This window comes from Zeus faber (assembly GCF_960531495.2).
Source record: "Zeus faber genome assembly, chromosome: 4".
Classification (NCBI taxonomy): Eukaryota; Metazoa; Chordata; class Actinopteri; order Zeiformes; family Zeidae; genus Zeus; species Zeus faber.
Genome location: NC_137191.1, coordinates 35,320,790 through 35,333,527, shown reverse-complemented (window position 1 = coordinate 35,333,527; position 12,738 = coordinate 35,320,790). Strand labels below are relative to the sequence as shown.

The following is a 12,738-nucleotide window of genomic DNA, read 5'->3' as shown; positions in this document are numbered from 1 at the left end:
GTTTGGCCCTGATTTCAAACCAATCCCAGGAAACCTCCAAACTAAATAAAACAAGATTTACTATTAATCCTTGGGTGGAAACCCAGGCGTCAACAGAACAATGAAGGTTAAAAAAAAACATATGTACAAAACTGAATCTAACGAATCTAAGGATGTGTTTTTTTTTGTATTTTATTTTATTTTGTCACTTTTTGAACTTTGACCCTCGACATTATTTTCCCGGCGAAGAGGAGAATAAAACATGAAGCCAAGATGAAAAATAATAAAATAATTATTATAATAGAACAACAAAGACGAGACAGAATGAAGATGTGAAACCACATCTTTCCACGGCTTCCCGTCTAGAGTGTTTGGCTCATTTAAGATCAGATGAGGTCGCCAGGGGCCAATTCAAGAGAATCAAATCTGGAATTCCAGGAATTTATCCAAGTAGCCACCTGTGACACGCCCTCTTTTCCCATTGAGCGAAGAAAGAAATACAATGTATGCAGCATGAAATAAAGGAATTCCAAAAAACCCTTTAAGGGGGGCTTAGGGGCAGTGAAGGTGCAAGTACTGAATGGGATTAAATATGAACCCGAATATGTTCTTTTTCCCTCCCAATTTTCATTTCATGAAATTTTAACTTCGAGTGACATCAAATGGTCTTAGTTTAAACTCCACCCGTTGCTGACCGCCTCAGCCCCCCCTGCCGAATAAACAATGATAATTATACAAAGAATCAGAAAAGAATCAGGAAAGAGATGAAGTGAGGAGTTGAACAGGATGTGGGGGAGCGAGGAGCGAGGGGAGGCGGGGTCACGCAGAGTTTAAGAGAGAGAGAGACACGCTGAGTAAACACTGTTCAGTTTATGAGGCCACACCGCCGCCATGACAGGCAGCATGTCCCCCCACCGCCCTGCGAGCGTGTTGGGACCCCCGCCCGGCCCCCCGTCTTGACGCTAAAATAAATCGAACTGTAAAAAGTGAAGCTTCCCTCAGAGCCCTTGACGCTATGCTGACACCATTATGCTTCTGACACGCTAACTGTACTTTACATCACTTTACGTTTCAGTACTTTACTTAACATTACTTTTGATTACTTGACTTTGCATTACTTTGCTTAACATTTTTTGACATTACTTAACACCATTTTAATTTAAATTAATTTAAATTACTTTACACTGTTTCACTTTGCAGTTGATTCGTTTATATTAATTTACTTACCTTTGTGTAACATTACTTGACACTAATTTACGTCACATTAGATCATTTTACATTACTTTACCTGACGTTGCTTAACATACATTTACACTGCTTTAAACCTAACTGGGCTTTACATTACATACATTTCCATTACTTTAACATTATTTTACATAACTCTACATTACTTCACATAACATTAAGTCACCCTACTTTACTTTACATTACTTTACATTACTTTACTTATCTTAACATTACATTACAATGACATTCCATGACTTTATTGTACATTACTTAACATTCCTTTACAGTACTTCACAACACATTACTCAACTTTTCTTAACATTGCTTTACATTACATAACATGACTTTACTTGACTTTACATAACATTACGTTCATTTTCATTACATTACTCACTCTGGGAGCAGTGGTCCACTCGGGGCCATCTCGGTAACACTGCCAGGCACTGAGGACCACGCCCCTTTATCTCTGGCTCCACCTGCACGAAGGGTGGAGAGTCGGCTTCTCTTCAGAGATTCCTCTCATCACGAGTGAAACAACCTTTTTAAGTTTCATTTAACGACTCTTGGTTTGTTGGGCTCAGCTGCTCCCCCTTTGGGCGAACGAGAGACGGGGTTCTGCTCCGGGTGGTGAACGCCCGCCTCACCTCAACGCCTGATTGGTGGATTTTCCTTCATGCCAGGGGGTCCCGGCAACGGGGTGTGGGCTTCCGTGCGCACGGTGTGGGCAGGCGTGTCGGCTCAAGGTGGACCAGCTGTTGTGGGCGTGGCAAACATTTCAAACCTCTCTCCCTTTCCATCTTTGATATACATTATAGACGGATGGGGGCGTGTCTACTTCTTTTTTTATTATTAAAATGGTGGAGTTTGTTTACTTGGAAAAATAAACAACCTCTTGAAAACATCACGTAAATAATCCTGCATCAGTCCATTCCAATAAAGAATTGTCCTTGTTGGAGAGACATACAATGACCTTTTCTTTCTTTTATCGGTCGTTTAAGTGACGTTTCTTCCTAAAATAAAATGGGAACAGCGCGGCGTGCCCAGCGTCCGCTTTCGCCGTGGACGGCGTACCTTCCCTTCTATTGGCTGTCAACCGGCGCCCGGCGCTGCTCATTTGCATAAAGCTGAAACCCGCTCAACTTTCCTTGTCGCCGTGAAGCCGACACCCTCGCTGCGTCCAAAATGGCGTACCGACTTGGTTTTTATGTCTGAAACCATAGTGTGCATCAGATAGTGTGTCGAACGCACAAGTGAACTATGCAAACATTGCGCACTACGCTGGCGAGCGTATCCCACAATGCACCGAGAGGGCAAGGCGCCGCCGAAAGTTTGCATGCAGCGTTGCCATGACAACACGCTGAAAGGAAGTAGCATGTCGTGTGTCTGAGAAGACGTGGATCTCTCCGCCCGCATACCCAAATGCGCGATGGCGCGTTTTCGTCGGGGGCCATTCTGGGTCTTTGATGCTCCGGCGAAGGGGAGGAAGGCGGCGAGGGCGGCGGCGCACACGCGCTGCGCTCCTTCGTTTTCGCGCAAAGGCGACTTCTCCTCTCACACCGTGTGCGGCCGACTGAGCATTTCCGCTTTGAAAAGGAAAATGGGTTAAAAGTGAAAAATGCTAGTAAAACAAAGGCGTTTGGGGAGTGGAGGTGGCGGGAACCTGAATGTTTCTCCTTCTGTCAGGGCTTGTCGGCTGAAGAAGAAGGCTCAGCACGAGGCCAACAAGATCAAACTGTGGGGTCTGAACCAGGAGTACGGTGAGTAGCGCCAGCACGCCCGCTTTTTCCTTCTTTCTTTCTTTCTTTTCTTCGTTGGAGGGACTCCCGTCTCGCAAAGCTCTGGCGGCGGAGCTTGAGCCTCGCGCTAAAGGTGTAGCGGGACCCATTTTACGAGCGCCATTTTCTCTGGGGGGGGGCGCTTTCGGACCCAACATGGCAACCCGAACATGCCCGTGGAGCCCAGAGAGTCTGTACGACAGCGACTGCACAGCGCAACCTGCTGCTGCCTCCAGAACGGAGCATTTGCAAAGCGACTTTTAGCGAGAAATTAAGGACGGCGATTCTTCAGGAAGAACTCAGTTTATTTAGGCAAACAATCAAACGGTATCTACCATGTTAGGCTGGGGGTGGGGGGGGCGTGGCGAGGAAGCGATTTGGACGCAACTCGAGCTAGAGCCGGCCCTGGTCACCCGGTTGGGTGCGCCACGGTTTATCAGTTGAACGTGGTTTTCAGTTCTGTTTTGTCACTATATCGTGTGCGGGGGGGTTGGAGGTCTCTCCTACTGTGGGAAACATGCTCCCCTAGTTTTTGGGAATACAGTCGGTGATTGATGACTCCCGATGGTAATCAATTATTTTATTGATTTCAAGAAATTTCATGGACCCGTACTGAAAACACAATGGAAATTCCAAGTATGGCGTTTAAATATACTATTATTCTTTGGTTACTGATAACAAAATGGAGAGCTTATTATTATTAAAAATAATAATAATAATTATTATTATTATTTATAATAATGGTAATAATTATTATTATTGTTATTATTAATGGTAATTATTATTGTTATTATCGTTGTTATTATTATTATTATTATTATTATTATTGTTAGTATTGTTAGTATTTTGTCTCTAGGATTTTTTATTTTCTTTCTGTTTTTCTTCATTTGTTGACTGTACACTGGGCGGTGTTCAGGGAAGCGTTCTTTCTTTGGCGCTCGTGTCCTTCCTCCTTCACTGTCTCGTGTTTACTCCGTTTCTTCTTTCGGTTCAACTCCGCCCCGTGATGTTGTGAAGGGGGCGTGGCCACCTGCCGACAGACCCTGGTGCTGAGCTGAATGAACTCGCTGAACTCCGTCCTCCTCTCATCAGCTTTGGGCCCCGACCGCCTTCCCTTTGTCCTCCTCCTTCCAGACGCTCCCGCTTCCTTCACAGGCCCTCCCTCCCTCTCTCCCTCCCTCTCTCCCTCCCTCCCTCCCTCTCTCTCTCTCATCATGTTGCTGTCCGACAAAAGTGTGTCAACCAGTGTTGGCTGCAAATCCAGGTCACATGACTAAGGCTTTGGCGCCATGCCAGCCTGAGGGAAGGTGTGTGTGTGTGTGTGTGTGTGTGTGTGTGTGTGTGTGTGTGTGTGTGTGTGCGTGTGTGCGTGTGTGCGTGTGCGCGTGCGTCACCCGCCCCTCCGAAAAACACAACAGGGTGATGTGATGAGGACGGAGGGATCGGAAAACACATAAAGGACATGATCCCAAAGGGGGAGGAGCAGAGCAGTGGCACAGGAAGTAGTATGGAGGAACAGGAAGCGGTGTGGCAATACAGGAAGTAGGGCAGAGAAACCGGAAGCAGAGCAGAGAAACGGGAAGCGGTGTGGAGAAACAGGAAGTAGAATGGAGAGACAGGAAGTAGTATGGAGAAACCAGGCTGTGTCGACATTCACTGGCCCAGTGTTGATCAGTGTTATGGCTTGTGAAGACGTTTCATTAGAGGTGTTGTTGACTTTATGCTTCTATGCGAAACATGTCATTAATTATTTGATATGAGATGTAGTTTTACACTCCCTCCCTCCCTCCCTGCTATAGCCACAGCACCACCCACAGACACCCCCACCCACCCACCCACACACACACACACACGATGCAACCTCATGTAAGGTGTAAAACTGTCTACCTGAGCAGGAGCATCTCAGTCCATCAACGTGTGGAACCGCCTGGTTTCCAGAAGCGATGAGAGAGTGAGACGTACAAGACATGAACTGGATGTAGAAAGACAGGGTGAAGGGCGGGGCCCTCCGTCCTCCTGCACTCTGATGCGTCCGCTCCGTCCTTGCCTTGATTCTTTGTACAACTCTGAAAAAAGTTGCTCCGTCCTGTCTGTGATTTAGAAGAATGATAATGATCCTTATTTGTACAAAATATGATTCAACTCAGGACGACACGTCCATTAAAGATGACACGTTCATTAAGGACGACACGTCCATTAAAGATGACATATTCGACGCCAAAAAACTGTGGGGGGAAAAGTCTTGGAATTACCAAAAGGGATCCTCCTGCACAGTGCTTACCTCGTTTGGAAAACCAGGTTTAAAGTTGACATTAGGTTTGTGTGTCTGTCTGTCTGTCAGTCTGTCTGCCCGTGTGGTTGCGTGAAACTACATCTCATATTAAATAATATGTTTCATGTCCAATAATTGATTGATGACACATTGAGTAGAATATAAGAATGTTTGTTTTGTGGTGATAATAATAATGTGCTTATTGTTGGTGACCTTGTCTGTTTGCGGAGGACGACAGCGTCTGTGTTTCTGGGATGGATGCTGCAAATGAGCCCCGGACATCACGCCCGTCACATGGGTGTTGGCCATTTGGTGATTAGTGGAATGTTAAAGCGCAAGGTCGGCATAACCAGTGAATCAGGGTGTGGGCGGAGGACGGAGTGACTCCATCCAGAAAAATCGAAATACTTCCTCAGCATCACAGTCGGACTCGTTTTTTGTAATGGGGTCAGCCACGGCCGCCTGAAAGTGCCGCATCGCCCTTGAGCGTGACGTCGCGTGAGGAGACAGAGTGGCAGCGCCGCGGTGGACGGCAGCTTGGCGAGAGACGTGCAGGGTAGGGCGGGGCGGGGAGAGACAGGCGGGGCGGGAGGTAGTCTTAATGTCCGTTTTACAGAAAGATATTGCGCTCATGATATGACGGTGTAACCACGCCCATAAGGTGTTGCTGCTGCGTGCAATTTGCCCTTGTTTTGCGTTCGATCCCAGATTCAAAGCCGCTAAACTTTGAGGTTAAAATTCACTTTGGGTTTATGGGCAGTGACTATAAAACATTTAAATAGTTTGAGTAAATCTATAGTAAAACTGCTCTTCCCACACGTTTCATTTATTACACAAATAAAATGTGTAAATATTTATATTTTTACATCGGAAATTCTCGTCCTCACCGAATCTTACAAAGTAGAAGTGATGTTTATTTTCATATATTTGACTCTGCCACGGGTCTGTTTTTTCGGCGCAGGCCGGACACCGTGGCCGGCTGCGGGGCTGTCCAAGGCCCCGCAGGTTCGACGCTGTCGGTGGTTCAATGCCAATTCTGACATCTTTATCACTGTTCCCTGTGACGTCTGGTCGTTTTCTCCATATTTTATGGGTTTAATAGGAAATACTGAACCTTTTTTGTCCAAAATATGATTCAAAGTTTCTAAAGTTGCCTTTGAGTGTGTTTTGAACCCCACGCAGCACTGCCCGCTCCCCTGACGCAGAGGCAGTAATCATAATTGTGGGATAATGTCAAAACGTTATTGACAGATTCACTGGAGCGTCGTCGTGTCTTGTGGTCTTGTGAAGGTTTCGGTTGCAGACCGTCGTGCGGCGGAGCCTTTTTCACAGTTTTTGTTTTCTTTTTTTTTTTTTTCATTTTCATTTTCATTTCATTTTCATTTTAGATTGTGTTGGTTTTCCTGCCGACGAAAGAAAAACAAAAGCTCCAAAAAATAGTGATTCAAAATCACACCTCCATGAACCCCAAATTTCTAATTAATATCAAAAGAAAAGCTGATAGTTGCTCTTTAATCGAACCTTTGTACGTAAAATGCGAATGTTAGCCTTGAAGGGAAATTTGGGAGAATTTCACTTCACCGCCCGGATTCGCACACGAAGCTCCGTACGATTTCTTTCCTTCTTGTGTGTCCAGCCGCACGCTAGCTGTGTTAGCTCAGTGCGTGACTGCTGGTGGGATCAGCTAGCCTAGCTTTCCTGGGAAATTCGGGGGAAAACGCCTTCTAGCACCGGCAGCGCTATTTAATAGATACCTGAACACAGAACTCTTTCTAAGCCGAAAGTCTGACCTTGACGGTGAAAGTCAAAGTTATTATGCTTTGATTTTCTTACTTTTCTTACTAAAATGGACGCTGCATGAACGATCCACAAACGCCAGGAAGCCTCATCCGTGTCGTGTTTTTTTTGGTCGTTGCTCAGACAACCTGCTGGGGGCGCTGCTGCGCATCAAGGAGGTGATCCGCCGCCGCGTGGAGAGCAGCGAGGAGGAGGACGCCGCCGACGAGCGAGGGATGACCGAGCGTCTGGAGGACATCCTGGGCCAGTCCAGCGGTGAGGACGCCCGCCGACCCCCTTCCCCCCTCATCCACTCACCCGGAGATTAGTTTTTTCCCCCCACGAGCCGATTTAAATCCATTCATTCGTTTCCGTGCAGCTGTTGGAGAAGAGAAGTGAGCTTCTTAGACTTGTGGGTTACAATAATCACCATCATCCCCGGGGCCGCGTCGGAGTTTGTTGCACACGCAACAAACTCACAAAGAGAAGAGTAAATAATGGGACTAAAATCAAATATTTCTTTTGCCTGAACCTCGACGCCGTGGGAGCTTGAGTTTTTGACCTTGTGCCTCTTTCCTTCACAGTGAAGGTCGTTTACCGTCGCCAGGTTCCAAATATAATTGTATGTGATATTCTGTGTGTGTGTGTGTGTGTGTGTGTGTGTCCGCCTGCAGGCCCCCTGGTGGCGGGTCGGACCAAGGACTTTGTGCAGAGGATCCTGGCCGCCAGCGTGGGGGGGCAGAGCCATGACAAGCGGACCCCCCAGGGGGGGGACGGGGTGGGGGTGTGACCACGCCCTGCGGCGCCCTCGGCCCAAACGGCACGGCCACGCCCACCAGACCCCCCCTTCTACCATCCGGCCAGTCTGCTTCCACGGAGGAGGGGGGGGGGCCCTGGACGCTGCTGCTGACTGTCTTCTCTCTGTGTGTGTGTGTGTGTGTGTGTGTGTGTGTGTGTGTGTGTGTGTGTGTGTGTGTGTGTGTGTGTGTGTGTGTGTGTGTGTGTGTGTGTGTGTGTACCATCCCCCCCTCTGTGGCAAGAATACTCCCCCCACCAGCCTGAAACCTAGTACTGTACCCCCACCCTCGGTGCTCCACCCACCCCCTCCGTGTGCTGTATTCCTTCCCTTTGTGCCTCTGAATAGACGTTGCACTGTTTTAGTAGATGTAGGAGCGAGGCGGGGGGGGCGGTGGAGGACAGGAAGCACTTGAAGAGCAGACCACCCGGATGAGAGGAGCACGGGACACCCCCCCCCCCCCAACAAAAAAAACATAAACAAAGCAATGTACAAGTGAGAAAGGCCTAGAACGCACCTTACTGCACCGAGCTGACCAAAGAGGAGTGAATTGGACTGGGGAACACTGAACCACACGGGGGCGGAGGGGGATCCACGAGACTCGTCGGCGCTCGTGGCTCCCGAACGGCTCCCGAACGGCCCCCGACGTGCGTGGCCAGGACTCAGGAAGCCCGGAGGCCACGCCTGCACTAGATGAGGTTTTTGTTGGGTTTTTGCCGTCAGAAGGGAAGACTCCTCCATGCCTTCCCCCGAGCCCGCCCTCCACCCCCCGATGTAGCATAACGTACCTTCCTGAATTGCGATGACAGAAAAAAAAAAACACAAACAAAAAAAACAAAAAACAAAAAAAACAGTTTTGTAGAGCTTAGAAAGCCACGTGTGTTGGTTGACCTGCGTTCTATGGTGGTGTTTTGGCCGAGCCGCGTCGACCTCCTGGAGGAAACGCCTTTTTACGACGTCGGGCGTCGCCGCGCTGAGCTCAGACCGACTTGTCCGAGGTCTCTAAACATGGATGGACATGAACGTCAAGGACCCTTTGAAATTGCACTGTCAGGAGGAAATCTGCACCTTTCGTCCTCTGGAGAGGGCCTTGAACCCCCCCCCCCTCTTTACAAACTTGCTTTATCTCCAGACCCTCGCTGTGGCCGTCCGGGGGGGGGGTTCCACGGTCGGCCCATGTCGATTTGGCGCCACGCCGCCACCGCCATCTGAAGGGAAGCCGAGGCAACGCCCCCGTCGGTGGAGGCCTCGGTGTGGGATGGGTCTCTCTCTCTCTCCTGAAAGTGCCTGGAGCTTAAAAAACCACAGGGCTGCGTCGTTCTGCCGGAGCTGGAACCGGCTGTGATCAGGTTAAAAAAGAAACCTCAGCCCGGAGGCTGCCTGCCCGAGGCTGGACCTCGCCCGACCCGACGAGCTCCAGGGGGGAAAAGCGATGGCGGGGAAACTACGCTTAGGCCTCGGGGTCCGGCTAAAACACACATGGTCCAAAACCTGCTCCCGGTGCAGCGCCGCATCGCCGAGCACGGAAACCCGACGCCAAAGACAGGCGGTGTGTGGACCAGCGAGGAAGGAGGAGAGTGTCTGGCGCGAATGGTGAAGCGGCCCCGGTGCCCTGGCTCCCCTCCACGCGCAGTTCAACCTCTTCTACACCACCAAGACAAACCGAAGGTGGGGTCTTCTTTTTGGTCCGAATCCATAATGGACGACCTCACTGGAAGAAGAAAGCACCTGGGGTCAAGTCTCTCTCTCTCATGCCCTTCCCACAACAACAAACAACGATGGCCGGAAAGAAAGAGGCTGATTCACTGTGGTATCCCTCTCTCCCTTTGTGGCGGCGGCAGCGTCGTCCTGACTCTTCCCAACGTTTAAAAGGAGACGGATGTTTCCCGGGGACTGAAGAGCGACTCGGCTCCACCGCTGTGGACCTGTCGTCGGGACCCGGTGTTTAAAGAGTCAAGAAACGCTTTTGTTGCCGGGCGGGAAATGGAAAGAGACATCAGGTCTGCCCCCCCCCCGTTTATTTGGGGCCACGTCAGTTCAACACTTTGAAATTCACCGTGAATAGTTTTTGTTAAAAAGTTCACGACATTTTGTTTAACCGCGCAGATCTCCCGCTAAACAGGAGCGGGACGGACGACAAGCGGCACTGTAACTGGGGCGGCGGCGGCGGAGGGCGGGGCCGACAGGGCCCGGTGGTAAGACGACACCGCTGGGACGCGGCCGACCCGGCGCTGCCCGTCCCGGCTCCGCTCCGCCGCTCGCATTGTCCCGACGGGGCCCGCCGGCTCCTCCGGTCCCCCCACCCCCCCGACGAGGCGTGGCCTCGTTCAAAGGCCTCCGTTATGAAAGGAAAAGCTCCAACGGCCGCCTCCGGGGGTTGCAGGGCGGGCGGGCGGTGGCCGGCCCCGCCCCCGCCAAGACACCCGTCCAAAAAAAGGGGAAGGACGTCCCGCCCCTTGCGGGGCCGCCGTTCACCGGCGCCCGGGGCCAGACTCCTGGAGGCCTGAGGGAGGCGCCGCTCGGGGGCTTCCCGTTCAAAGCGAATGGGAAGTCGTGTCGGGAGGGGGCAAAAAAAAAAACACCATCTCAGATAAAGAATCGATGTGAAGCACAGGAGCGACGGAGGAGGAGCCGCCGAGAGAAGCGGGAGCATTCCAGCCCCGTCGTGTACAGTACGAACCGCATCTCACGTCTCTCTCACCCCGTAATCACACTACAGTAACACTTCTGGACCTGTCTCTTCATTAACATCCTTTATGTAAAATCTCATCACCAGTAAGTAATCTTAAAAAGGAATTTAAAGTAAAAAAAAATAAATAAAAGTAAAAAAAAAAAAAAAAAAAAGAAATACAACAAGTGCCGTACAAATAGAAGCCTATTTTTTTGGTTTTGTTTTGTGTGAGTGTATTGTACACCTGTATAATGTATATTTTAATATTTATATGCAGCTGTTGTATTAAAGTATATTTTTAAAATACCGTCTATGTGCTTCTTCCGGGTCAGCCGGGCCCGCCGTCCGCCCGCGGGAAAGACGTTCCCGGAACGCCGGGTCGACGAGGGCGTGGTCACGTAACAAACGGAGGAGGCGGCGCCGGAAAAAACCCCAAAGAAGCGTAGCATCCACCCTCTGTTTGGAGGTTGTGCGGCAGGGTCGGCGCAAGCGAACCGCTACGTTTCATCTCCGTAGGTGGAGCGTTCCTGTGAAGCCCAATCCAATCCTGAGCCTTTGTCTCGAAATCGCACTATAGTCCATAACAGCATATTGTTATTATTATTATAATTATTATTTTATTATAATTATAATTATTTTATTACTATAACTATTTTATTATTATTTTATTTTTTTATTATTTTTTTATTATAATTATTTTATTAACATTATTTTATTATTATTTTATTACTATAATATTTTATTATTTAATTATTGTTTTATTATTATAATTATTTTATTAACATTAATATTTTATTACTATAACTGTTTTATTATAATAATTATTTTATTATTATAATTATTAGTAGTAGTAGTAGTAGCAGTATTATGGAAACCAGCTCCGCCAAAGCGAGACGCAGCAGCAGGAGGCCAGCGCCCACTGGGACGTGTCAAAAGGTCTCGGGTTTATTGGAACCCGAGGTTTTGGTGTCCCCCCCCCCCTCGGCCTCGGCAGCCAGGTGTTTTCACGGCAGCCAGGTGTTTTCACAGCAAACAGAGGAATCCAGAGTCTTCTCTGTTGAATCACTGTTGAACATTGCACAACGCTCAGCTCCCTCGTCAGGAACGACACCGTTCAAACTCCTTTACCGCTCAAAACAACAACACAACAAACACAACAGAGAAGAGAGGCCGGCGGCCTGTCCCGTCAGGGCACGGCCGGTCCAGAGGAGGGAGGGCGGCACGGCTCCGTTCATAATAGTAATAGTTCAGTGGTACCTAAAAGTACCTAATAGTACCTAATAGTACCTGCACTTACCACTGCATCTACCTACCACCAATCCAAGACACCAGCAGCCACGCTCACCAACCGACTGATACAAGATACGACCGTGGAAATTTGCAGTTGGCGCGTCGGCGGCCAGTCAGCAGTCAGTGAGCAGCCAGTCAGTCTGCAGTCAGCAGCCAGTCAGCAGTCAGTCAGCAGCCAGTCAGTCAGCAGTCAGTCAGCCAGTCAGTCAGCAGTCAGTCTGCAGTCAGCAGCCAGTCAGCAGTCAGTCGGCAGTCAGTGAGCAGTCAGTCAGTCAGTCAGCAGTCAGCAGCCAGTCAGTCAGTCAGCAGCCAGTCAGTCAGTCAGTCTGTCAGTCAGTCAGCAGTCAGCAGCCAGTCAGCAGCCAGTCAGCAGTCAGTCAGCAGTCAGTCAGCAGGTGACCTACATGGTGTGTGCGTGTAGTTGGTAGCTTATCCATATTTGTTTCATATTTACTGTGTTTGTGTGTTTTGTTTATTTTCACCTTCACGATTTCATCATTTATTTGGGAAAAATTGCTTGGACATACGACTGTGTTAACATACGACCGTTCCTATAGAAGCAGGTACAGTCCTCAGTGGAGGTACCACTGTAACAGTAATTAAACTTGGTCCTGGAACGCTACAGCTTTTATACAGCAGATGACATCACAACACAGTTCAAAACGAGCGCCTTGATGATGCGTCACGTTGCTTCCCTCCCCCACGAGGGCTTTTTAAATCTGGTAGTTTCAAATTAATTAAAAAATTCAAATAAAAAATTGTCACGGAAAAAATAATTAGTGGATAAAAACCCTCCAGGCTCCGACAGCAGGTTTTGAGGCTCGTTTCCAGGTTCCCCCTGGAGGCTCCAGGCGTGCGGGAACAATCCCTCCACAGTTCATCCAACTCCATCTCCACCTTAACTATTATTATTATTATTATTATTATTATTTACTTTAAATTCACTCGTCGT

General features: G+C 48.8%; 1 protein-coding gene across 1 annotated transcript in view; it reads left to right on the top strand.

Moving 5' to 3' along the window:
* The window catches only part of LOC307228914 (uncharacterized protein), a 33,546-nt gene extending 22,746 nt beyond the window's left edge, over nt 1–10,800 (top strand). Inside the window, exons 8-10 of the mRNA XM_079998760.1 lie at nt 2,890–2,963; nt 7,174–7,305; nt 7,704–10,800. Coding sequence (XP_079854886.1) covers nt 2,890–2,963; nt 7,174–7,305; nt 7,704–7,819 — 322 coding nt within the window. The 3' untranslated portion in view covers nt 7,820–10,800. The remainder of the gene's footprint in view (nt 1–2,889; nt 2,964–7,173; nt 7,306–7,703) is intronic.
* The last annotated feature ends 1,938 nt before the right edge of the window (nt 10,801–12,738 follow it).